Source organism: Amblyraja radiata, chromosome 25, assembly GCF_010909765.2.
Source record: "Amblyraja radiata isolate CabotCenter1 chromosome 25, sAmbRad1.1.pri, whole genome shotgun sequence".
Lineage (NCBI taxonomy): Eukaryota > Metazoa > Chordata > Chondrichthyes > Rajiformes > Rajidae > Amblyraja > Amblyraja radiata.
Genome location: NC_045980.1, coordinates 32,132,394 through 32,157,308, shown reverse-complemented (window position 1 = coordinate 32,157,308; position 24,915 = coordinate 32,132,394). Strand labels below are relative to the sequence as shown.

Genomic DNA, 24,915 nt, shown 5'->3' with positions numbered 1-24,915 from the left:
ATTCAATGGATATGAAGAATGAACCACTCAGTTCAAAATGGGTGTGGGGAATACTTTCTCCCTTCAGAGATACGAGTGAGAGTTGGTCTTTTAAGTGTAGGTTTGGTATTTTGCAATTCACTTCCTCATACCATATCACAATTTAGGATGTTACTTTAATTCAATAATGCGACCTGAATGCACAAGCGCTTGACTGGATCTTGGATTACCTTACATCCTTGAAGATGGCAACAAACGTAAACAACATAGGTGGGAAAGCATATGGGATAATGTTCTTCATAAGACGGGGATGTAAATACAGAAGTAGGGAGGTTATGCTTCAACTTGGTCAGACAACAGCTGGAGTATCTTGTGCAGTTCTGGTCACCAAGGTTTAAGAGGGATGTGTCTGTGAAGGAGAGGGTGCAGAAAAAAATCACTAGAATGTTGCCTGGGATAGAGCAAGTCAGTTATGCAACAACTCTAGTTCTCTTCTCACCGGGGAGCAGAGGTTAAGGGGGAGAAATGATTTGGGTATATACATTTCTGAGTATGGATAGGGTAGACGTCAGGAATTTTCCCACAGCTGAGTTTGATAGAAATGTTTAAGGGAGAAAAAGAGATTCAGAGGAGAATCTGAGGGGACATTCTTCTCCCAGAGAGCGGTTGAAGCTGGGTTGTTGACACCATTTAGGTGTCTAGATGAACACTTGAATCGCTTAGACACAGTGGGCTATGGACCACGAGCTGGGCAACGATTATAGTGTGAAAAGGGGGCCCCACTGGTTAATGTGGACAAGTTGGGCCAAATGGCCTGTTTCCATGCTGTGTTATTTTATGATTTCAATATCAAATGCTGAGTAATCTAAATCATATACAAAACCATTAATGATATAATAAAATCAGACAACGCTGGACATACACGGCAGATCTGACCGCATCTGTGTGAGGAGAAATAGAATTAATAATTTAGGCCAAAGACCCAATAATGGTAACTAAGAATAGTTACACTGAACACTTACAGGGTGAAAGAAATTTGCTTGGGCTCCTAACGAGAGGAGTCGTAAGCAGGTCTCCAAATTCCCTGTCCGCACACTTGAGTGTAATTGCTGAAATAAAAAGAAAATATCAGAAACTCACTCATATAACAGGTAACACTAAATTAACTGTGTCATTTATAAACACATAAAAAGAAAGCCTCAAGATAAGTATATTATATGTAGCTGATCTTTGGATTGGTTATTTGAGTCATTTAATCCCTGAAATCAAATGGGCAAGGCCAGTCTGCTTTATGATGAGCTGCTTTTTCAATGTAGTCACAAGATATTTTGAATTACATTACATATTACAGAAGACCATCTGATATTCACCTCCTCATACCCAATAGTGGAAGCTCATTAATCCACTGTTGCCAAAAATAAAGTTATAGACATTCCTCATTATGGGTTGATTTAAGAAGAACAGGTGCTCTTTTTAAATCCCACTTTAATAGAATTTCTCACACAGATTTGGGCAGACAATGGAAGCAATACCAAGAGATCAGGATTTCTTATTACCACATTAAAATCTGCGTCAGACTGCTCTATTACCTGCCATAATTAATTGCTGTTTTATTTTAACAAATCTATTAATAAAGTAGAAAAAAAAATCAATTTTCTCCTGTCCATTTGACAGACGTTAAGAACACTTTTCCTGCTGTATTTCCTCAGCAAGACGCATTTTGAAAATGATTTAATATATTTTAATTTTGTAGACAGACCACATAAGGAGCTTTTAGGTCCATACTAGTACAACAAATTTAGTGCATTCAGTTTTTATTTCCTTTTCATCATCCAATTAAAAGGGTATTTTAATAATCTTCTACATTATATCTGACTACACACCAAAAGTACTTCATTGGCACCAAAGCATTTGCAAAGTGATGAATTGTGAAGGGCAATACACATTTAGATCTTTCTTCCATCCTTTTAGTTGACAATACATCAATTAGACTTTTCTCTCACTTGGAAAGAACATCCTTTTGGAATTAATTTATCAGACAAATAACCTCTACTAAAAGGAAAGTGTGCAAGCCTGTGCTTGCGCATAAATATCAAGTTAAGAAATCAGCTCAGCTGGAATCTATTGTGCAATATCTAAGTCAGGACATGAAAAGAAACATTTTTAGAAGCTTTATTTGCATGAAAATTTACATGGGAATTACAAGGTATAAACATTTTTTTTAATTTAAAAAAAAGCTCCAAAATACCTTCTCAAAGATGAATTGAAGAACCTTAGCCATCAGACTGCAGAGTAAATGATGAAGCAGAAAAAATGGGAATTGCCATAGAAAAAGGCACAGCACAGGAGCTCAATAACCTCTGTTGCTCTCTTTTATGCTATTGACTATCATTGTCGAAAACCATAAAGTCAAAGACTGACGCAACAGAGGAAGGTGTGCAGCATGCCACTCAATTCAATTTTAATCCAAATCGAATGCAAGAAGAAAATGACCATATTACATTTTCATATTTTTTCATCCTTGTTATTCAAAAAAACAATATTTGGGGGTTCAGTTCCTAAATGTCTCCCTTTTCCCCCCGATCCCAATTGTTGAGGATTGGGAGATTCTATGCCATGTGATAAAATGCATTCATTTCTAATAAACACTGGTAGCAAAACTAAGTATTTAATTTACACATTTCTATTAGGAAATAAACTAACAATTTCCCTTTTACGCACTCAGTGAATGATGAGCATTAAAAAAAAAATCATTGCACAAGAGGAACTTTATTCTCGCATAACATTTGTCTACTGGCTTGTCAGGACAGGTCGAAATATTGATTCATTTGCTGATATAATAAATTCCCAACACTATCAACCCACTAAAAAACATCAAATCAAGAAAGCACATTTTGAAGCATAATAATTTAGTTCAGGAATGCAGCATAGAAACAGGCACTTTGACCCACAGACAATTTACAATTACAAACCCACACGTCTTTGGGACGTGGGAGCAAAGCAACACGGTCACAGGGGGAAGGTACAAACTCCACACAGACAGCAATCTGGGTCTCTGGTGCTGTGAGGCAGCAGCTCTACCAGCTACACCACTCCCCATTATAATGACCAAATAAAGCCAATTCCTCTAAATTTCAATGCCATCTCCTCTTCCACAGCTCTAACTAATATGAAAGAAGCAGTATAGTAAAATATTGTTCAATTTCTCATTCACCATTGTATGTGTACTGTAGTTCCCTCACCCTAGCTTGAATACATGTATATTAACCTCCATTGTACACAATTGTGAAAATCCAAAAGACATCCCCATTTATGTTCTACCCCATTTTAATCTTAATGTTATGCCTTTACTTTAAACATGATATAAAATAATCACACTGAAGTTAAATTCTTAAGTCATGGAACAGATAATTGCGGACGAGGTTAATACTCATCCCTATCACTCTCAAGATAGCCGTGGTAAGGTCCATTCCCCATTGTCAACCACTGTCTGGTTAAAGATAATTTTGATTTTGTGATGAAAGAACTGAAGTCCATTAGCTTAATAGTTTTAATTATAATTTTCACATTTGACAACGTCAGTGAAAAATAGAAATTCATTATCATACCATCAAAAGCAACATTGCCAAATGGAGGCATATGCATAAGCACTGAAAATAGATGAATGATTTCATTGCAAGACCGAAGGGTTGCAATAGCTGCACTTTAAATAAAATATCACAACAAAAATACATTTGCATAGTTCTGCAAAGGAATAGCACCAGTCTTTTATTAGTTAACGTCTTCTGCAATGATGCTTACTTTGCTCAGGTCTTTGGCTGCAACACTGTCATCCTCACGGCAAGGCAAACGATGGACAAATGCCAGCATCGAATATTTGGCTCGGATGAATTCTGTTTTATTTGGACTGAATGATGAAAATGAAAAAGTTAACCATATAATCAAGGAAGTAAGCATGCTTTTTAAACTTTAAACAACACAAAGTGCTGGGGTAACTGAGCAGGTCAGGAAGCATCTCTGGATAGGTGACGTTTCGGGTCAGCAGAAGGGTCCCGTCTCGAAATGTCACCTATCCACGTTCTCCAGAGATGCTGCCTGATCTTCAGAGATACTCCAGCACTTTAAGCCGTTTTGTGTATTAACCAGCATCTGTAGGTCTTTGTTTCTACATTGTGCTTTTAAAACTATACTGCATTTGAAAATATTGGGAACGTCAAAAAATAACTGACAGGCAGATTATGGTTAATGATGGCTCGTACCTTGTGGGGGAAAGATGGAACACATTCCTATGTCAGGCACCCATATAGAAACGTTAGAGCAATGGCAAGAACAGCGAGCATAGAAATAGGCCCTTCCGTCTACAGAGTCTATGCCAACATCAGGCACCTATTTACAAATCTTTCACTAATCCTATTATAGCACCTGTTCTTTTTATCTCCCCTCATCCCTATCAACTCCCCCCAGCATTCACCTACATACAAAGGACGATTTGCAGTAGCCAGCGGAGAGAAACTGAACACCTGGGGGGAATCAACAGGGTCACAGGAAAACCATGCAGACAGTTTGAGGGCAGGATTGAATGAGAGTTGCTGGAGCTGTGAGACCTTAATCAGTCTCCACATAAACTCCACATAAATTGTTCCACAAAATAGAACAGCATTGCAAAGCAATAGGCCTTTCAACCCATGATACCTGTGCTAACAACTAAGCCAAATTAAACTAACCCCATCAGCCTTCATATGATTCATGCCCTTCCATTGCCTGTATCTTCATGTGCCTCTCTAAATACCTCAAACGCTACGGGCATAGTGGAATAGTAGCCGGTGGGTGACAAAGAGGATGATCCGTCCCTGCTGGCCATCCAGAAAGGTGGGAGTCAAGAATATAGGTCAACTGGGAGTTATTAGGTACGGTTGGTTAAAGCAAAAGTGGACAAAGCATGGAAGCAGTAAAATAAATATTTAAATTGTAGGCTGGGTAAAAGAGGAAGTAAAGCATGTGTAGGAAGGAACTGCAAATGCTGGTTTAAACCGAAGATAGACACAAAATGCTGGAGTAACTCAGCGGGACAGGCAGCATCTCTGGAGAGAAGGAATGGGTGGTGTTTTGGGTCTTAAATCTACTTGTTACATTGGTGCGATTGTGTATGTAATACATGCTCCAACCAGAATCGGGTATACTCACTGTACTTTATCCTGAGGGCTGGCCTTACGCTTTCCACTCACTGATGTAGGATCCAGCAGGGTGTGCTCCCAGATTGAATTTGCCCCATTGGCAACAAGCATTTGTACCATCTAAAATTAAAAACAAGTTTGAGCTGTAAGAACGGTACTTGTATTTTGGTATTGTCACTTTGATAACTGATATAGATCCTGCCTTGGGCATTTGCATCTTTTCTGGAGACTTAAAACTTTAGTCAGATTGTTTTATGATCACATCGGTTAAGCAGGGCCACAACTAAATTAAGCATCATCCAAAGGTCAAGATACAAGAAGTACAACTTGCACAACAATGGGATGATTTACAAGTAAATACAAAAGAGATTTTATTTAAATGATAAAACCCTTTTCACATAATAGTATAAATGTGGGTTGATAGTAATTTAATCGAGAATCACAGCAATCGTGCATGTTGTTGGTTTCAGACCCTGTGACAGTTTATAAAGCAAGTCTAAAGTAGTCCAGCGGACCAGTGATCTTGGACTCTCCAAAAGGTGCTCACACACGCAAGGTAAAAATATTGTCATTCCAGAGCTGAAATGAAAGCCAGGCATTGGAAAACATTTCTATTTTTATCACTCTTAGGTGTCAAATAATCAAAGCACACTAAACGATGGGAAGCAAAAGGAAGTTTACTACAGTTCAAATTGACTTTTTATTTTTCATGAAGCCTTTTTTTTTTTTTAATGGTCTTTTTGTCTATATTGGTACCTAATTTTTCTCTTTAGCCTATACATATCAACAGTGATGTCCAAGGAATCATATAAAGTTTACATGATGTTTCAGTTAGTTGTCATGCACCTCAAGTTAATCATTAAAGGGCCTGTCCCACAAGTATGCGACTGCATGCGGCAAGCGCGACCAAACCAGAAGCGGGGGCCGCGTGGAGGTCGAGTGATCCCGTACGAGTTGACATGAAGTTCGAGCGAAGGCATACGGCGTCAAGACGTTGCACACGGCATCAAGACACTGCGCACATCCGTCAAGGCGTTGTGTACGGCCTCAATGCGGCTGCGGGCCGGCAGGCCGTTACCACGCGGCATTTTTGGACAGTGTCAGTTTTTCGGAGCCCCGCGCGATGTCGGGACCAGCTCCGCACAACTCCATACGGCTCCGGCGATCGAAGTGGGGCCGGCCCCGCTAGGCCGTACGGTTCAAGCGACCACGTTAGGTCGCGCTTGCCGCATGCAGTCGCATGCTCGTGGGACAGGCCCTTAAGAGTTTTGTCTACCACAGACCCGCTTTTTCCTAAATGGTTAAAATGAAAACATTAATACTAATAGGATGAAGAATTGGGATTCCCAGGTTCTCGAAGGTGCATGTGACCACTCGGCAATAGATCAGACCATAGCCTTTGCAATGCTACTAATTAAATGGTTATCTCCTGAAGTAGGCGTGTTTCAACCAATACGAATGTGACAATAATCTCACACAAAATGCTGATTGACCGTCCACCTTTTCCGTAGCTATCCTTCCTACAAACTGTAGTGAAGTTAATAAATGTGATCACACTTTATCTTTACTTAAGTGGCAAGTTGTTCAAAACAGTGCAAGAAAGGGCTGCACACCCAGAAATCTCTCACCAGCTTTAATTTGAATAACAAAGAACCTTCTAAAATGTAATAATGTACAATACATCCATTAGGTACTATAAGAAGGAATTGTTTTCAGAAGGATAAAACCACATCACATTTTATTGGGGATTAAGGAATACATTTATATTTCCAATGACATGAACATGCAAAACAATTGGGCTTAGAGAAAGCAGGTCCATGAACCCAATGCTGCAGAATCAAATTGTAACTCTCAACGCTCTCCATGCTTTACAAGCTAAATAATCACGTGCAATTTGAAAGAACTGTGCCAATATTGGGACATTTCTCGCTCAGCAAGGCAGACATTAATGAGTACCAGCACACCATCAAATACTCCATCTTGGACCCTTTGACACTAGCCCTTAACCGGGAACTTTTAAACCCTTGAGACATATCTGAACTTGTTAAAAGTTATTACTACAAACAAAGTATGTCTTACCTGTAACAGTGTAGGAGGCCAAGGTGTGTGCGTCAGGTGTCGTACCTGAGAGATATGTCGCCCCAAACTGCGGTGCACACTGCCGCAGTCATCACACATCAAAACACCCCTGTTTATCGATGCCCAGCGAGGATCTGGAACAAATAAAATGCATTTTGTTCTTTAAAACTATTTTCAGTGTACTTAATCTGCCTCAGAACACATATTGAGAAGGAAAAGCATGCTGTGTAGAAAGCATTTTATTGGGACGCATCACTGCATGGTCCATCAAAGACCGCAAGAAATTGCAGAGAATTGTGGACGCAGCTCAGACCAGACAATCATGCAAACCAACCCCCCTTCCTTTGACTCCATCTACATTTCACTCTGCCTCGGCAAGGTCATCAGCATAATCAACATCGAGTTTCACCCTGGACACCCCCTCTTCTCCCCTCTCCCATCAGGCAAGAGGTTCAGAAGTGTGAAAACGCTAACCTCCAAATTAAGGGACAGTTTCTTTCCAGCTGTTATCAGGAGAGAGGTCCCGAGCTACCATCTACCTCATTGAAGACCCTCAGACAATCTTTAATTGGACTTTACCGTGCACTAAACATTCCCTTTATCCTGTACCTGTACACTGTGTCGGCTTGATTAAAATCATGAATAATCTTTCCGCTGACTGGATAGCACGCAACAAAAAAATCTTCTCACTGTACCTTCTCCCACTGCTGGGCATCAAAATCTATAATTAAATTACAATACCTAATTTTAGAATTGAATAAATCTTTTTTGTTCTTTTGGGATTGTATTTAATTGTATTATTTCCCCACAAAATGTGGATCCATATTTCAGCTGTTGAGCAGAAATATGCACATCTCTTTTGCAGCATTTACTCCAGTCTTACTTGATCCCGATGATGTATGTACAGACTAAGGTGCAGTACTGCAAAAGATTGTAAAAGTTTTTGCAATAACCTGTGTTTAGGGACCATTTTAAAGCCAGCAACATTGCATAGCACAAACAGCACAACTTGGGATTTATTTTTAATTATCCGGACCCACTCTGTGGAATTGATGAAATGATTCAAAAGTTGTTCTGTCAACCATTGTAAAAAAATTTATTTTTAGTCAAAAATAAGCAACAAAGTTAGATTGCTTTCTAACACTCCATTATATAGCGCATTTATGATTTTATCACATTTGGCAAAACATTTTTTTTTTCTAATTCAAAAGCAAATGCGAATCCGTGCGTGATCATTGGCAGCTCTTACTAAACCTTAAGTGTTGAGCAAATTTACACCATAGACTGGTTTGTTAAAGGGAGCCAAAAGACGCCAGATCACTGCCCAGCATCAATGCCAATCATCTGTCTCCAGCTCATACAAAAAGCAGGCAAGATGTACTTTCAAGCTCAAGATAGACACAAAATGCTGGAGTAACTCAGCGGGACAGGCAGCAGCTCTGGATAGAAGGAACGGGTGACATTTCGGGTCGAGACCCTTCTTCAGACCAAGTTTAAACCAGCATCTGCAGTTCCTTCCGACATTAAAAGGGAACCGTCTTGGCAGGTCACAATTCCGGGAAAATCATAAAGTAGTCACTAGAATGAAGGATCAACAATAAACCAGAGAACTTGCTACTTTCTAATTAAAATCAAGGGCTTGTTCGGTGCCCGCTGTCACCATGCTCCCAAAACAGCCAATGTATCAAAAACTGGGATTTTTACAAATATTAAATCTTCTTATTCTTTAGTGCTAATTAATCTACTTCAACATCAAGCAATTAATATTGCTGTTTACAAACTGATGTAAATTAGATTTTCTTCTCAATTTTCATGCTGCCTGCCTGTCAATGCACTTGGAATTGGTTTTTCATTGTCACATGTAATACAGAGAAAAACGATTTTCTATCCAGTCAAGTACAATCAAGCCACTGTACAAAAAAAGATGCAAGAGGAACTCAGTGGGCCAGGCGGTTCAGTCTAAAGAGACTTGATCTGAAACATTGAATCTGTTGATATGTGTTATCAATGTTTTGTTTCTTTTACCTAATGGGATAGGGGGTGGGGGGGGGAGAGGGAATGACCGGGGGTGTAAATGTTCCTTGATTATGTTGACTTAAAATGTAGCCTGTAACATTGCAAGTTCTAGACAACCCATCACGCAAGAGTGGAACCATAAAGGAAATTAAGAATTTAAAAATAATTTGCAACCATTCTTCCATTTCTATTGAAATTATTACCATGAGTGCTTATGCGAAAAACATGAAAGCAGGAAGCTGAACAGGAAGTGCATGCATGCACAACTGTAATTAAAAAAAACATTTTAACTGGCACATGCCAACGTCTTTATTTACCCTAAACACCAAGTGAACATTACATTTAACATTGGGCTTAATATCAGATTACAGAGAGACAAGTTTAATTGAAACATAACTCATTTACAAAATTGATCTCTAATTTAAAAAAAAAGCTGTGAAGTTCAAATGAATAAGAAAATCTGTTGTTTTGAATTATAACTGCTTCCTTAATTCATCTTATTTTAATGCTTTTAGATGGGGGGGGGGGGGGGGGGGGAGAAGAGGAGCAGTTAGGGTGGAAGGCTGTTGATGTATTTTCCAATTTCAGTGGGAAGCTGTGTGGTAGTTATGTGGCGGAGATTCCTTCCCCAACCAGTCTCACTATTTCAGTCTTCTATTTTCTCATGCAAATCATCGATTAGTTTAACAAAGTGGCTGAATGGTAAGACAAGGTAGATTGTTAAAAGTGTTTTATTGTGATATGTTCCGAAATGGAACAATCCTCCCTGCAGCAGCATCACCACAGGTTTTTAAACAATAAATAACATAATGAACAAACAAAAAGGTTAAATAATTAAAAATCCCAATATAATACAAAAACAAAACAAAGCCCAAAGTTCCTTGTGCAGTTTGTAGTTTAGTTTTAGTTTGTAGTGTTCAATAGCCTGACAGTTGTTGGGAAAAAGCTATTCCTGAACCTGAACGTTAGTTTTCAGACTCCTATGCGTTCTTCCCAAGGGCAAGAGTGAAATGAGAGCATGGCCAGGGTTGTCCTGAATATGCTGGCTGCCTTTTTGAGATAGCACCTCTTGTAGATCCCGTCGATGGAGACCGCGGCTTCACGATGTTATAAAAAACCCGTGTTCCCCACTTTTGGTAATCTGACCAAGGCCGAACCCAGGCCGTGACGCAACCAGTCAATATCCACCCCCCCCCCCCCCCACTAAAACATATTGAGACATACCAAAAAATGAAAAGTTGAAAGGATGAACATGCTGCTGGCGAAGCTGCCGCTTGCTATGCAGCAAATATAAATAATTATCACAAATTAGGATTTTGCTTTCAGTGGAAGTAAAATATGAGGTAAAAGGTGTTTTTGAGGTAGATGTTGAAAAGTTCACGCTGGGGTTGGATGTGAAATTAAATAGCTTTCAGATTTAAAAGGGGATATGGAGTTTGTGCACTTCCAGATTGGAAAGAGATGAATGGGGATTAAGCTGTTGGCTATGATACCAAGTTGCCAGCAGAAGGCAACAGATGGCTTTGATCTTGCCAATGTAAATTGCAACAAAAAAAAAAGCCTCATCAACAATTTAACGTGCACCAACAAAGCAACAAGCTTCAGGTCGGGTGTCATCAGTAGGCATGTGAAGACTGGCCTCAAATTTTTCCACAATGTCAAATGAAAAATAACCACCCATGTAATGTCAGTAGCAATGTTACAAAATTTTGAGATTTTAAAAATCAAGTCTGTAATTTATCCCATCAGATAAAGCATAAAAATAAGTTTAATTTGACACCTAATTCACTTTCATATCTCAAGTATTTAAAAAGTTATGGCCATTTTCATACTGGGAAATGAGCATCTTGTTCCCTATTGATTTTCTATGGACATAACAAAAAAGCTGTGATCGTGAACAGTCAAAAGCCCATAACTTTCTTAAAAATTAAGAGAACTGAATGAAATTTTCAGTTATCATAGATTGAAGCATTCTGAAACAAATATAAAATAATCTTACTTGGATGACCTGAAATTAAAGCATATAATTAGTTAGTTACCTAATTGTAGCTAATTTCAGACTTCAATTACTAGATCTAAACATCTATCCATTTCTTAATAAATGATTAACATTTTTAAATAGCCTAAATGTCCAAATAATATTCACAAATAATTCACAATAAAACATGATTTTTAAATCTCATTTACATTAATTTATAGGCCAAATGGAAGGAATTTAGTGTTTAATTGCTGTAAATAAATGCCCATTTAAATCAGCTTTCCAGTGGGTCCCTGTGGAACGCGCTGGTTTAGAACGTTCACATTGCGGTAGATTTGTGCCCCAAATGCCGAGAAAAATACTGCGCGATATAATGGGCCCAAATTGAGCTACTCGCAATATTAAACTTAGTATAAAGGGATCTTTAGAAGCCCTTTTTAATGTAAAAATATACAACCTAACTTCTGCTATTTGCTTTATGAGACCCTGCGGTTGCTGACGGTCGCGGGTTTAGAGATTGATTTTTAAACTACTATAACTATTATTCAAGGCCTTTAAACCTAATAATAGCTTTTGCGACGGGGTCTTCCAGCGATTTTTCGTTAATAATTAACTAGGCTGAACATTTTCGATTGGAACAGCTTAGAGAAAATCGCGTTTTAAACCCGCCCCCTCTAAACGGCGCCAAAATCGCGCACACCCTCAGCAGCAGATCTTCAACGACGCTTCAGGTAGGCTTTGCAACATACCTAATGTCAGTAAGGGTGGGGTGGGGATGTTCCAGAGCAAAATCTCTCTTTCATTGGATTCATTATTTCTAAATGTGAAATGGGACAGATTTCCACAGCCATGTTTAGTGCTCATATCACATTTAAAAACTAACACTTTGGGAACAATTTTCAAGCAACATGAAAGGTTCTAAATTAAGTCATAATCATTGACGGACAAACACCGGAACCTACTTATGTAACTTTACAGCCCTACTGTAGCTCCGGTCTACTGACATACATTTTCACCTGCAATCTTTAGTCATTTTCTTCCTTGGTCAATGCCCCACTGCTGGCATGCTAACTCCTATCAGATCTGCCGCCTAACAAAGAGGCATTCAACCAGTGCTAATTAGCAGTTTTAGGTGTCTAAAATGTGCATGATTGTGGACAGTAATGATTTAAACTAACAGTTTTCCTGGTAGATCAGGCAGCAAAAAAAGAACAGATGGGCAATCCAACTGCACAATCAACAGTCACTCACAAAACACACCACCATTGAGACAGATCACTATTTTTACTTGTTTCTGGCTATTTGCTATACAGCAGTAAAATCTCTGTACAGGATAAACATGCTTATAATTCAAAAAGCATCAATATCTATTAAATGTTCTGGGACACATTTGTTATATAGGCTGAGGACAGGCAAAGATTTACTACCATATATAGTTATATCATGATTATGGATTCAGTCGAAGTACCTCATTTCCCCACAACACGCCACTTCTAAAATAGCAATCTTTCCAAATCTGTATGGTATTAAATGCAATCTCATTTGATGCACTGATATGCCTACAGCAATTTGGCAGAGAGTTAGAAACCATACCCCGTCGAATATATTGACATTTTTGTTGAACATCCAGTACGGTACATTTTGATCAGTGCAAGTTAGTCCAGAACAGCTGCATTAGACTAAAGGAAGGAAACCAGTTTACTTCAGACAATCAAACAATTTACTTAAATAAAAAACAGAAAATGTTGATTAGACTATCGATTAAAAAAATAATTCAAAAATACAGTTGATTTCTCGTTGATTACTTGTTGATTTCTGTCAGTTAATGAAACCACTTGACCTAGACATTACAAAAACGTAATCATCTTCCAATAAAGTTTGCTAATATGGTTAATGTTCAATATATGTTTTTGTTTTGCAAGTTTAGTAAATAATCACATATTTATATGAGTGTAATTCAGTATTTTTATCATCTCTTGTCTCCAAGGCTCAACATGTTTCTTGAGTAGTCTTGTAACGAGGAGGCACATGATGCATTTTTAAAGACCCCCGGCATAATTTATTTATGATTATGGGACAGGATAGGCAGCATCTGAAATAAACTGTCGTCAATCTGAAATAAACTCTCTTTCCAGAAACGCTGCCTGGTCCTAGTGTTTCCGGCATTGTCTGTTTTCATTTCAGATCTCAATCATCTGCAGTTGTATTTAACATTTGCACTCATGAATTACCAGATCATTTGAAAACAAAGAAAACAATTTACTGGTACCGTTTGGATTTACAATAAAAATAAATTCTGGATCTTCAAGCCAAGGTCTAAAATATTAATCTTGAAAAACACAGGAGTTCCAAACCCCTGTTTTGAGTGAAACGTCAACACTCTAAATTCCCAAATACCTTAAATCTAACCCCCAATTACTGATGTCTCTGCTGCATTAAATACCTCCATCATTAACTCATCCCAAGGCTCTCACTGTTATAATCAATTATTCCTTCCCTCAGCTTAATACGTTTTACAAAATATAGACCCAATCTTTATTCACAATTGTATTTCTCCAGCCCCAACTCCCTCAAATCTCAACTGTACACTCTTTAGTACTATAGCACTGGAACTGTATGCCATATTACAGTTTTGTTTATTGTCATGTACCGAGGTACAGGGAAAAGCTTGTGTTGCGTGCTAACCAGTGAGCAGAAAGCCAATGCATGACAATATTTCAGTTCTGGGCTAACATATTAAACAGTTCAAGCACAGCATTCCTGCTCTTGGATTATAAAACTCAGGCCAAGAGAACAATGCTATGCTCCCTCAACATATTTATCTGTCTTCTTTATTCAGGGATCTCTGGACATGCAATACAAGGTCCTTTTTCCCTCCAAACATATTAGCATATCATAGTTTGAATACAAAATTTCCCCAGTACTCAGTTCGCTGGCTACAGCTTATGTAGGCAGTAGGAAACTAAGAGTATATGTTGTATATCTTGAATGGCTTATACAAAGATATTTCCCATTTTGAAAGCTCATTATTCTTATAGTCACATCTTTATCTGAATCTGAAATTACAAATTCAATTTCAAATCTTTAATTTGAATTACAGATCAAATTTGCAACAGTAATTAAGTGCAGAATATTTGAATAGCAGCTCATAGCACTAGTCATTAAAACTATTTACATCCATGGTTAAATAAACTCCTTAATATGTTTAAAAATAAACAAGACCACCTTTAACATAAATACATTACAACATAAACACAGCATCTTGGTTACAAGACAACTTTAGAGAGAACTGGTAATGTAAATATTGAGTGTGGCTCACATTGTGTTTGATTACCTTTCTAGCCACAGCACAATAACATTGATTATACACCAATGGCCCCAACAAATCAATAAATCAACGTGCTTTTCTATATTTTTGAAAGATTTTATGTAGTTTGATCAACAACAGCAAAATAGAATTTAGAAACTAGAACTAGTGATGAAGCAATACCCCTTTTGAAATTAATTTACTGAAGTAAAGGGTTCATTTTTTCAAGTCAAAATATTTTCTAAAGAGTACCAGATATAACACTTTTTGCGAAATACACAAATGGTCACAAATTGCCCAGTTGTTCAATTTACCCAACCACTTTCATCCATCAGAAGAATAACACTTTTGTCATTGTTCAAGATGGTTTGCTCTTTCTGAATCTAAAAGACTATAAGAGTACTACTGAGAGCTGGAATAACTCAGCGGGCCAAGCAGCATCTCTGGAGAAAATGGAAAGGTGACATTTTGGATCAGCACATTTCTCCAGTGTGATTGTGATGGGGTGGGGGTGCGGAAATGGGGAGAAGTGGGGGAGGAGAAAGCTGGATGAGGTGGGGGAAAGACAAAGCCTGGCAAATGATAGGTAGATACAGGTGAGGGAGGTCTTTGATTGATTGGACTAGGGCCAGAGATTAAAAAACAAAGTGTGAGATAAGGATAGACATGTAAATTGTGAAGTGAGAGGATGAAATATAAATGGAAGGGGACAAGGGGATAAATGAATGTGAATCAAGGTGGTGCACAAGGAAGAGGGGGATGGAAAAAAAAAGGGAGGGGTGTTGAGTGTGGGGTTGTTTGCAGATTAGTCACCTATAATTGGAGGAATCATTATTCATACCATTAGGCTGTAAGCTACCCAAGCGGAATACGAGGTGCCAATTCTCTAGGTTGCATGTGGCCTCCCTCTAGCAATGGAGGTTACCCAGGGCAGCAAGGGTAGTATGGAAATTGGGAGTTAAAATGGTTAACTCCAGGAGATCCAACAGGCCTTGGTGGACCGAGTGCAAGTATTCGCCGAAAGGGTCGGCTAGTCTATTCTCGGTCTCGCCGAGTTAGGGGAAGCCACATCGAGAACACTAAATGCAGTAGACAAAGTTAGAGGTGCATGTGAAACTCTGTCTCACCTGAAAGGACTGCTGGGGACCACCAGCAATTGCATATTCCCATCCCCACTGCTTCCACCCTCCATAGAGAACTCCTTGGTTCACTCATCCCCTCTCACCCAAACCACCCCCTCCCCAGGTACTTACCCTTGCAACACCTCTCCCTATACCTCCTCCCTCACCAAGTGCAATTCTTGGTGTTATACCAACTATGAGGATACCAGATGTTATTTGATTCCTCTAAATTTGTTGCTGCCATTAAAAGTTTCCAAGAGTCCAGGTGGTAGTGTTGTCAATGGGATTATTTAGTACAGTGCAACTAAGCAGCAGAGTTTTCTGAATGAAATAAGTGACTCAAAGGGAAGATATATACTCAATGTTCAAATTTATATTTGTGGAAAACAATTCACAGCTTCAAAATATTTCCAACAATTATAATGACAGACTTCTTACTAACAAATATCTCTTGTTAAATTACAATCACTCCCTCCATCTGACCAACTTCTTGATAGATGTAGATAACTATTGCTTAAGTTATTTCACAATACAGGCATATGGTGCATAAAGTTCATATATTCAAACGCACATAGAAGGAATGAAACACTGGAGTAGCAGTAGTACTAATGAACTAATTAATAAGCAGAATAGAAATGATACAAATGATACACTGGAAGATACTCAAAATTAACTAATAATCTTACATGGATTATTATGATGTATCCCACTAGAAACAGAATTGAAAAGAGCATATCTTTTTAATTTTTACACAATGCAAAAGAAAATAAATACATATTTAATCAGCACGTTTGCTGGAAGTAAATCCTTTGATTTAATTTGTGCAACAAACATCAAGACGAGTTTATACTTCAACTCTTGCCCTCTGCCAGTGGCAGTCTTATAAATTGATTACAGGATTTTTTTTAGGCTCCCAAAAGCAATTTTGTTTCATTCCCTTCCAAACAGCCTGAAGATAATCATTGTTATATAATGGTGATGCCACAACACTGAAGGCAACCACAGTAAATGATTCCAAAAATCAAAATACACTGCAGCTAATCATGGTGGATTCAAAAATTCAGAGTACAAAGTTATTTAATACTGTGATTAAAAGTGCAGAAAATCTAATTCTCTTTTGTCCAAATGAAAGAAACTTCATAAAAGATAATATATATTATAATTAAGTCTTTCTCCCCAGACTCTTCATTGCACCCAAGTTTATTTTGTAATTAAGCACTTCCTTGAGATTTTGCAAGTATTAGAGCATAGGTAAAAAAGGCAAACAACAAATTCTCATCTAACTACACTACACAATGGCACGATATTGTTAGTGCTATTGTTGGTATGTGGCACTGACAGACAAGATGCTGAAAATTAAGCAAGCGCTTTGCTAATTACAATAGATTTATTTAAAAAAAACTTGTCAACCAAAACATTGACAATGTTTGATTGACTTGGGTAAATTCTTTCCAAAGCATTATTCAGAGTGATGCAATTTATATCATGTGGTATTTATAATTACTAATATTTGTTACATGTTGCACAAAACCAGCACTTGTTAAGGGCCTGTCCCACTATACGAGTTTACCCAAGAGCTCTCCCGAATTAAAAAAAATAATCAAACTCGTAGTGAGTACGTAGAATGTACGTAGCGGGTACGTCGGAGCTCGGGACGTCTCTTAGCAGCTCGTAACGTTAATGGCAGGTATTCTGGAAACGCGGTAAGCTTGTGAAGTTTTTTCAACATGTTGAAAAATGTCCACGAGAGGCCCGAGTACCTACGAGCGGCTAATACCGTAATTCTCCGAATTCAAATCAGGGGAAACTCGGGAGACCTCTTGAATTACCTCGTACAGTGGAACAGGCCCTTAATTTTTCTACATCTCTCGCATCTAAAAAGTAGTATCAAATAAGGAGATAGATTTTCTTACAGAAAATGAATGTATTTTCTTAATATAAGGCAACATTAATATCAGTTATGTCCATTTATATTGGAAGGACCATCAATAATAGAATATAGAAACATAGAAACATAGAAATTAGGTGCAGGAGTAGGCCATTCGGCCCTTCGAGCCTGCACCGCCATTCAATATGATCATGGCTGATCATCCAACTCAGTATCCCGTACCTGCCTTCTCTCCATACCCTCTGATCCCCTTAGCCACAAGGGCCACATCTAACTCCCTCTTAAATATAGCCAATGAACTGGCCTCGACTACCCTCTGTGGCAGGGAGTTCCAGAGATTCACCACTCTCTGTGTGAAAAAAGTTCTTCTCATCTCGGTTTTAAAGGATTTCCCCCTTATCCTTAAGCTGTGACCCCTTGTCCTGGACTTCCCCAACATCGGGAGCAATCTTCCTGCATCTAGCCTGTCCAACCCCTTAAGAATTTTGTAAGTTTCTATAAGATCCCCTCTCAATCTCCTAAATTCTAGAGAGTATAAACCAAGTCTATCCAGTCTTTCTTCATAAGACAGTCCTGACATCCCAGGAATCAGTCTGGTGAACCTTCTCTGCACTCCCTCTATGGCAATAATGTCCTTCCTCAGATTTGGAGACCAAAACTGTACGCAATACTCCAGGTGTGGTCTCACCAAGACCCTGTACAACTGCAGTAGAACCTGTTCAAAAGGGAACTGCAGATGCTGGAATATCGAAGGTACACAAAATTGCTGGAGGAACTCAGCAGGTGCAGCAGCATCTATGGAGCGAAGGAAATAGGCGACGTTTCGGGCCGAAACCCTTCTTCAGACTGATGGGGGGTGGGGAAAGATAGAAGGAAAAAGGGGAGGAGGAGGAGCCCGAGGGCGGGCGGATGGGAGGGTGGGAGGAGACAGCTAGAGGGTGAAGGAAGGGGAGGGGACAGCACAGGCTAGCCAAATTGGGGGAACTCAACTCCCCCTCCCATTCCCAATCCGACCTCTCACTCCAACGTGACCCCACCACTCGCCACATCTTCCCATCTCCCCCCATGTCTGCCTTCCGCAAAGACCGCTCCCTCCGCAACTCCCTCGTCAATTCTTCCCTTCCCTCCCGCACCACCCCCTCCCCGGGCACTTTCCGTTGCAACCGCAAGAAATGCAACACCTGTCCCTTCACCTCCCCCCTCGACTCCATTCAAGGTTCCAAGCAGTCGTTCCAGGTGCGACAAAGGTTCACCTGTATCTCCTCCAACCTCATCTACTGCATCCGCTGCTCTAGATGTCAGCTAATTTACATCGGTGAGACCAAGCGTAGGTTGGGAAACCGTTTCGCCGAACACCTCCGCTCAGTCCGCCTTAACCTACCTGACCTCCCGGTGGCTCAGCACTTCAACTCCCCCTCCCATTCCCAATCCGACCTCTCTGTCCTGGGTCTCCTCCATTGCCAGAGTGAGCAACAGCGGAAATTGGAGGAACAGCACCTCATATTCCGTCTGGGGTCCTTGCGCCCTTATGGCATCAACATTGAATTCCCCCAATTTGGCTAGCCTGTGCTGTCCCCTCCCCTTCCTTCACCCTCTAGCTGTCTCCTCCCACCCTCCCATCCGCCCGCCCTCGGGCTCCTCCTCCTCCCCTTTTTCCTTCTTTCTTTCCCCACCCCCCATCAGTCTGAAGAAGGGTTTCGGCCCGAAACGTCGCCTATTTCCTTCGCTCCATAGATGCTGCTGCACCCGCTGAGTTCCTCCAGCAATTTTGTGTACCTGCAGTAGAACCTCCCTGCTCCTATACTCAAATCCTTTTGCTATGAAAGCTAACATACTATTCGCTTTCTTCACTGCCTGCTGCACCTGCATGCCCACTTTCAATGACTGGTGTACCATGACACCCAGGTCTCGCTGCATCTCCCCTTTTCCTAGTCGGCCACCATTTAGATAATAGTCTGCTTTCCTGTTTTTGCCACCAAAATGGATAACCTCACATTTATCCACATTATACTGCATCTGCCAAACATTTGCCCACTCACCCAGCCTATCCAAGTCACCTTGCAGTCTCCTAGCATCCTCCTCACAGCTAACACTGCCCCCCAGCTTCGTGTCATCCGCAAACTTGGAGATATTGCCTTCAATTCCCTCATCCAGATCATTAATATATATTGTAAATAGCTGGGGTCCCAGCACTGAGCCTTGCGGTACCCCACTAGTCACTGCCTGCCATTGTGAAAAGGACCCGTTTACTCATACTCTTTGCTTCCTGTTTGTCAGCCAGTTCTCTATCCACATCAATACTGAACCCCCAATGCCGTGTGCTTTAAGTTTGTAAACTAATCTCTTATGCATCGTATCACTCACAACAAACAGTACATAGCACCACATAAGATGTGAAAATCAACAAACTGTAAATGATGGAAACCTGGAACGGTCAGGCAGCACCAGTGGAATACGTAGAGTTAACATTATAGGTCAAAGATCTTTTGTCAGACTTGAATCTTAGCATTTAACATCTTGAAAACATTTCAGTTGAAGATCCGAGCTCTGATGCTGCCCAACCGGCTGAATCTTTCTACCAATTTCACTCATATTGGTTGAGAGCTTCAAGTTTCTAATGTAAATATCACCAACAATTCGTTCTGGTCTAACCACATTGACACTATGACCAAAAATACACCAACGTCTTTACTTCCTCAGAAGATTTAAGGAAATTCAACATGTATCCAAAGACTCTTACTAATTTTTACAGATGCACCAAAGAAAGAACCCTATTGAGATGCATCACAGCTTGGTACAGCAATTGCTTTTCCCAAGATCGCAAAACAATTGCAGAGTATTGTGAACGCAGCCCAGGCCATCACACAAACCAGCCTCCCTCACTTTTCCTATAGACTGCATCTATACTTCATGCTGTCGGGAACAGTCAATCATTATCACTTAGACGCAGGCCATTCTCTCTTCTTCAGGTAGAAGATATAAAAGCTTCAAGAACAGCTTCTTCCCCACTGTCATCACACTCTAGAATGGACCCTTCGTATCTATCATTCACTATCTTCAAACTTACCTCACTACTGCCCTTACACTTTTTTAAATCTTCATAGATATACATTAATGATTTAGATGAAGGGTTTAAAAGTAGCATTAGCAAATTTGCAGATGACACAAAGGTGGGTGGCAGTGTGAACTGTGAGGAGGATGTTATGAGGATGCAGGGTGACATGGACAGGTTGGGTGAGTGGACAGATGCATGGCAGATACAGTTTAATGTGGATAAGTGTGAGGTTATCCACTTTGGTGGCAAAAACAGGAAGGCAGATTATTATCTGAATAGAGTCAAGTTGGGAAAAGGGGAAGTACAATGAGATCTGGGGGTCCTTGTTCATCAGTCACTGAAAGTAAGTATGCAGGTACAGCAGGCAGTGAAGAAAGCAAATGGCATGTTGGCCTTCATTACAAGAGGAGTGAGTATAGGAGCAAAGAGGTCCTTCTGCAGTTGTACAGGACCCTATTGAGACCACACCTGGAGTATTGTGTGCAGTATTGGTCTCCAAATTTGAGGAAGGACATTCTTGCTTTTGAGGGAGTGCAACGTAGGTTCACGAGGTTAATTCTCAGGATGGCGGGACTGTCATATGTTGATAGAATGGAGCAACTGGGCTTGTATACTCTGGAATTTAGAAGGATCTTATTGAAACGTATAAGATTATTAAGGGTTTGGACACGCTAGAGGCAGGAAACATGTTCCCCGATGTTGGGGGAGTCCAGAACCAGGGGCCGCAGTTTAAGAATAAGTGGTAAGCCATTTAAAATAGAGATGAGGAAAAACTTTTTCACGCAGAGGGTTGTGAATCTGTGGAATTCTCTGCCTCAGAAGGCAGTGGAGGCCAATTCTCTGGATGCTTTCAAGAGAGAGTTAGATAGAGCTTTAAAGATAGCAGAGTCAGGGGATGTGGGGGAGGGCAGGAACGGGGTACCGATTATGGATGATCAGCCACAATCACAGTGAATGGCGGTGCTGGCTCGAAGGGCCGAATGGCCTACTCCTGCACCTATTGTCTATTGGCTTCACTTCCACTGTAGTTGTAACACCATATTCTAATTATCTTCTCTTTTGCACGACCTGATGTACGGTTTGATTCGTCTGGATATCACAAAAGTTAAATCCTGTATCTCAGTACACATGACAATAATAAACCAATAGACGGGCAAAACACAGACTGGCTGTCTGCTGAAAAGACTCCATTCAGTTTGTAAATGTGACTGAGAACTTTCACTAGCATCATTTCAACAATCTTCAAACTAAACTCGAGAACAACCGTCCATCTGACGGACATCCAGATTCCATTTCAAATAAACAGCTTTATCATTTCCATCATTGTTTTTGCCAAGTGATTTCATTTGATCTCTCATTTCTCCCCTTCCAATCTTTTGTTACACAAAAATATTTTTAGTGCCTCTTTCCTGGTACTTTCAAGTATTGCCCTGTCTGTTTCACCATTTAACTTTTCCCAGTTTCAATGAAAGTTTAACACTCCCTCCATTGACACTGTTTGGTCTGGTGAGTACCTCTAGCATTTCCTGTTTCTTTCCTGTCATTCGCCCGTGAGCTCCACGGAACTTTGTTAACCCATGTCCATAAATAGCAGGAAATGGTGAAGTGTTGGGAGTGTTTGATTTACGCTCTCTGGATGCATGCAACCCGCATGTTTATACAACTCATCTGATGCTACTTGAACGAATATTACCCCACAGCAAATGGGTGATTGATGGTAGAAGAAATGAGAGTTGATGTAGCACCAGAAATAGGGTGGTAGAGAAATCAGTGAGTAACAAAAGACTGGCTGGGGATAGAAGTGAGTGAATAGTTCCACGCGACATAGGATATAGTGTTACAGCTACACTGGAAGTGAAGAAGTAAGTTGGAATTCATGTTATGTTATGTTGAACTTCCCTCACTTCCTCTGTGATCTCGCTTGCATTTCCTCTCTCAGTTGCCCGACATGTTTGAGAGTGCCAGACACGGCGCATCACTAACGTTTGAGAGGAGTTAGATCTTTCTAGAGACCCTGCTCCCCTTCCCTTCCCCACACACTGTTCGCCTCCGCTTACCGGCGACACTGCAGTCAGCGCAGACGTCGATGCTCCTTAACCTCTTCGACATGGACAGCCGGTAAGATCGCGCCCCAAAGTTCAGAGTTAGTTTTTTGTTGTTGTTGTTTTGGCGGGGGGGGGGGTGTTTCCGTCGAGAGATGGTGCGGTGTAAAGCTCGAGGTTAGCGGGGAGCCGCCATCAAGCGCCGGGGCTGGGGAGCGGGAGCGGAGTTGTCGGCGCGCTCGCTCGAGCCCGGCCTCCGGCTGCCTGGAGACGCCGAGCGGGATGCCGGGATACCGGAGGACCGCCAGGCGCGGCGGGACCCACCTGCGCATGCGCCTACTCCCAGCCCTACCACCAGCGGAGGGGGGGAGTCACTGCCAATAATAAGTCTCAATTACGACGCTGGGCCTTTGAAACACCGGTGGTTGTTGACCATGTGAGGGGAAAATACAGAATTTATCTACTTTCAATCCAAAAAAACACAGGCGAGGTTGATTTCACCCTGGGTGGAAATTGTTAGATGCCACCCATGTTCCCTGCTGTGGACACATGCGACCAACATGGAACTAACCACAGCAACAGGGAGGAGAGGGGGCGGCGATGGTCTCCACATAATCGCCGTTTAAAATCATCAAATCAACGTTTCTGGGCCCCTCAAGGAGCCAAGGGTGGGGGTATTTTATGATTTGTTTCTTTGTGGACGCCTAGGTCGCCAGCGGCGGCTGGAAGGGGCGTCGAGGCGCCCGCCCTCTCCTCTCCTCGAGTTGTGCGGCAGCATTTCCTTGTTGTTGTTGTGCGGGGAATTCATCCCCTGTGAAGTTTTCGGAAAGTTTGAAAGTTTTTATTCTCCCCCCGCTCTCCCCTCTCCACCCTTGCTGCACCTCGTTGTAGAGGAGACGAACGAAGGGGAGGCTTGTTTCCCCACCACCCCACCCCTCCCTGTATGGATGATGAGGCTAGGATGTGTACATTGGAAGACATCAGGAACAAATACAGGCTCCATCTGCTCGTTTGGCACAACCGGTACAGAGAGGTCGAGAAGGAACTGAAGCAGGTGAGTTACTGCCATAGAAAGTCTCCATTTATACCATGTCGGCTCATCAGAACGAACGGAAGTCGCCTTTACAGTTGTTGTTAGGGAAATCCCAACAGCTTCCTGGATTGTTTTAACTAATTTTGAGGTAGCTATATTATAAAATTAAACTCTCCCAGTTGCTTACCTAAATTACTGATCCTAGCCAAGGCCTGATCACTGATCCTAGCCAAGGCCTGAATTTCCAGCCATCGCTCTGGTAGGGACACATTCTGAGTGAATACAGTTGAAGCTGAATTGATCACTGTTAATCAAAACGCTAACCTGTGGTGTTCGTATGAGAAAACAATTCAAAGTTAATAAATGGAGATACAAGGAATTGCAGATGCTGGAATCTTGGGCAAAACAAAGTGCTGGAGTAACTCAACGGGTCATGCAGCATCTGGAGGGAATGGATAAGAGTGACGTATCAGGAGAAAATGTTCTCAGTTCTTCAGACTAGTAGGGTCCTTATGTTTTGATACCTGGTTAAGATGCTGGGGATGATTAATCAAAACATGGGGTGAATAAGTATTCATGATGGGGACACGAGAGAATGCAGATGCTGGAATCTTGAGCAATAAATCAGGCTGCTGGTAGAACTCGGGGTTATGTAGCATCTGAGGGAAATGGTCAGACAGCATTTGCGGTTGGGATTTGTCTTTGTACTCCACCTGTCCTTCCTTTCTTCTTAGGTTCCACAATTTGTACCCTTTTGTCTTCGCTCATCATCACCCGCGATGATTGCTATCTCCACCACCTGACCTGTCTGGCAACCAACCCCTCCAGAAGATAGACACAAAATGCCGGAGTAACTCAGCGGGACAGGCAGCATCTCTGGAGAGAAGAAATGGGTGATGTTTCAGGCCGAGACCCTCCACCTGGATCCACCTATCACATTGGCAGTTCTTGCCCCACCTCTACCCATCTTGTCTCTACTAGCTATCTCATTCTACTCTAGTCTGAAGGAAGGTCCCATCTCAAAATATCAGCTGTCCATTTCCCATCACCGATGCTGCCTGACCATTGAGTCCCTCCAGCAGTCTGGTTTTGCTAATGTATTCATCATACTGGATACTGATGCGAGTTCATAATTAGTCACCAAGGTTACCGTGATTAACAACTTCATTGATGGTTTAAGCAAGACCTTTTGGAATTAAGTGGGGGGGGAAACAAAACAAAAATATATAGTTATGATAAGTTA

General features: G+C 40.9%; 2 protein-coding genes across 20 annotated transcripts in view; one reads left to right on the top strand and one right to left on the bottom strand.

The window, feature by feature from the left end:
- The window catches only part of git2 (GIT ArfGAP 2), a 93,584-nt gene extending 70,663 nt beyond the window's left edge, over nt 1-22,921 (bottom strand). For all 19 annotated transcript variants that reach the window (XR_004415743.1, XM_033043752.1, XM_033043760.1 and 16 more), the window contains exons 1-5: nt 22,655-22,921; nt 7,233-7,366; nt 5,164-5,273; nt 3,781-3,886; nt 1,002-1,088 (exon numbers count right to left, since the gene is read on the bottom strand). Coding sequence is in view for 18 of the 19 variants with exons in the window: in XM_033043752.1 (XP_032899643.1) it covers nt 1,002-1,088; nt 3,781-3,886; nt 5,164-5,273; nt 7,233-7,366; nt 22,655-22,706 (489 nt within the window). In the remaining variant the exon portion in view is untranslated. The remainder of the gene's footprint in view (nt 1-1,001; nt 1,089-3,780; nt 3,887-5,163; nt 5,274-7,232; nt 7,367-22,654) is intronic.
- A 77-nt stretch (nt 22,922-22,998) lies between these two features.
- Nucleotides 22,999-24,915, top strand: part of ankrd13a (ankyrin repeat domain 13A) — a 31,825-nt gene continuing 29,908 nt past the window's right edge. Inside the window, exon 1 of the mRNA XM_033043772.1 lies at nt 22,999-23,693. Within this exon, the coding sequence (XP_032899663.1) occupies nt 23,583-23,693 (111 nt within the window). The 5' untranslated portion in view covers nt 22,999-23,582. The remainder of the gene's footprint in view (nt 23,694-24,915) is intronic.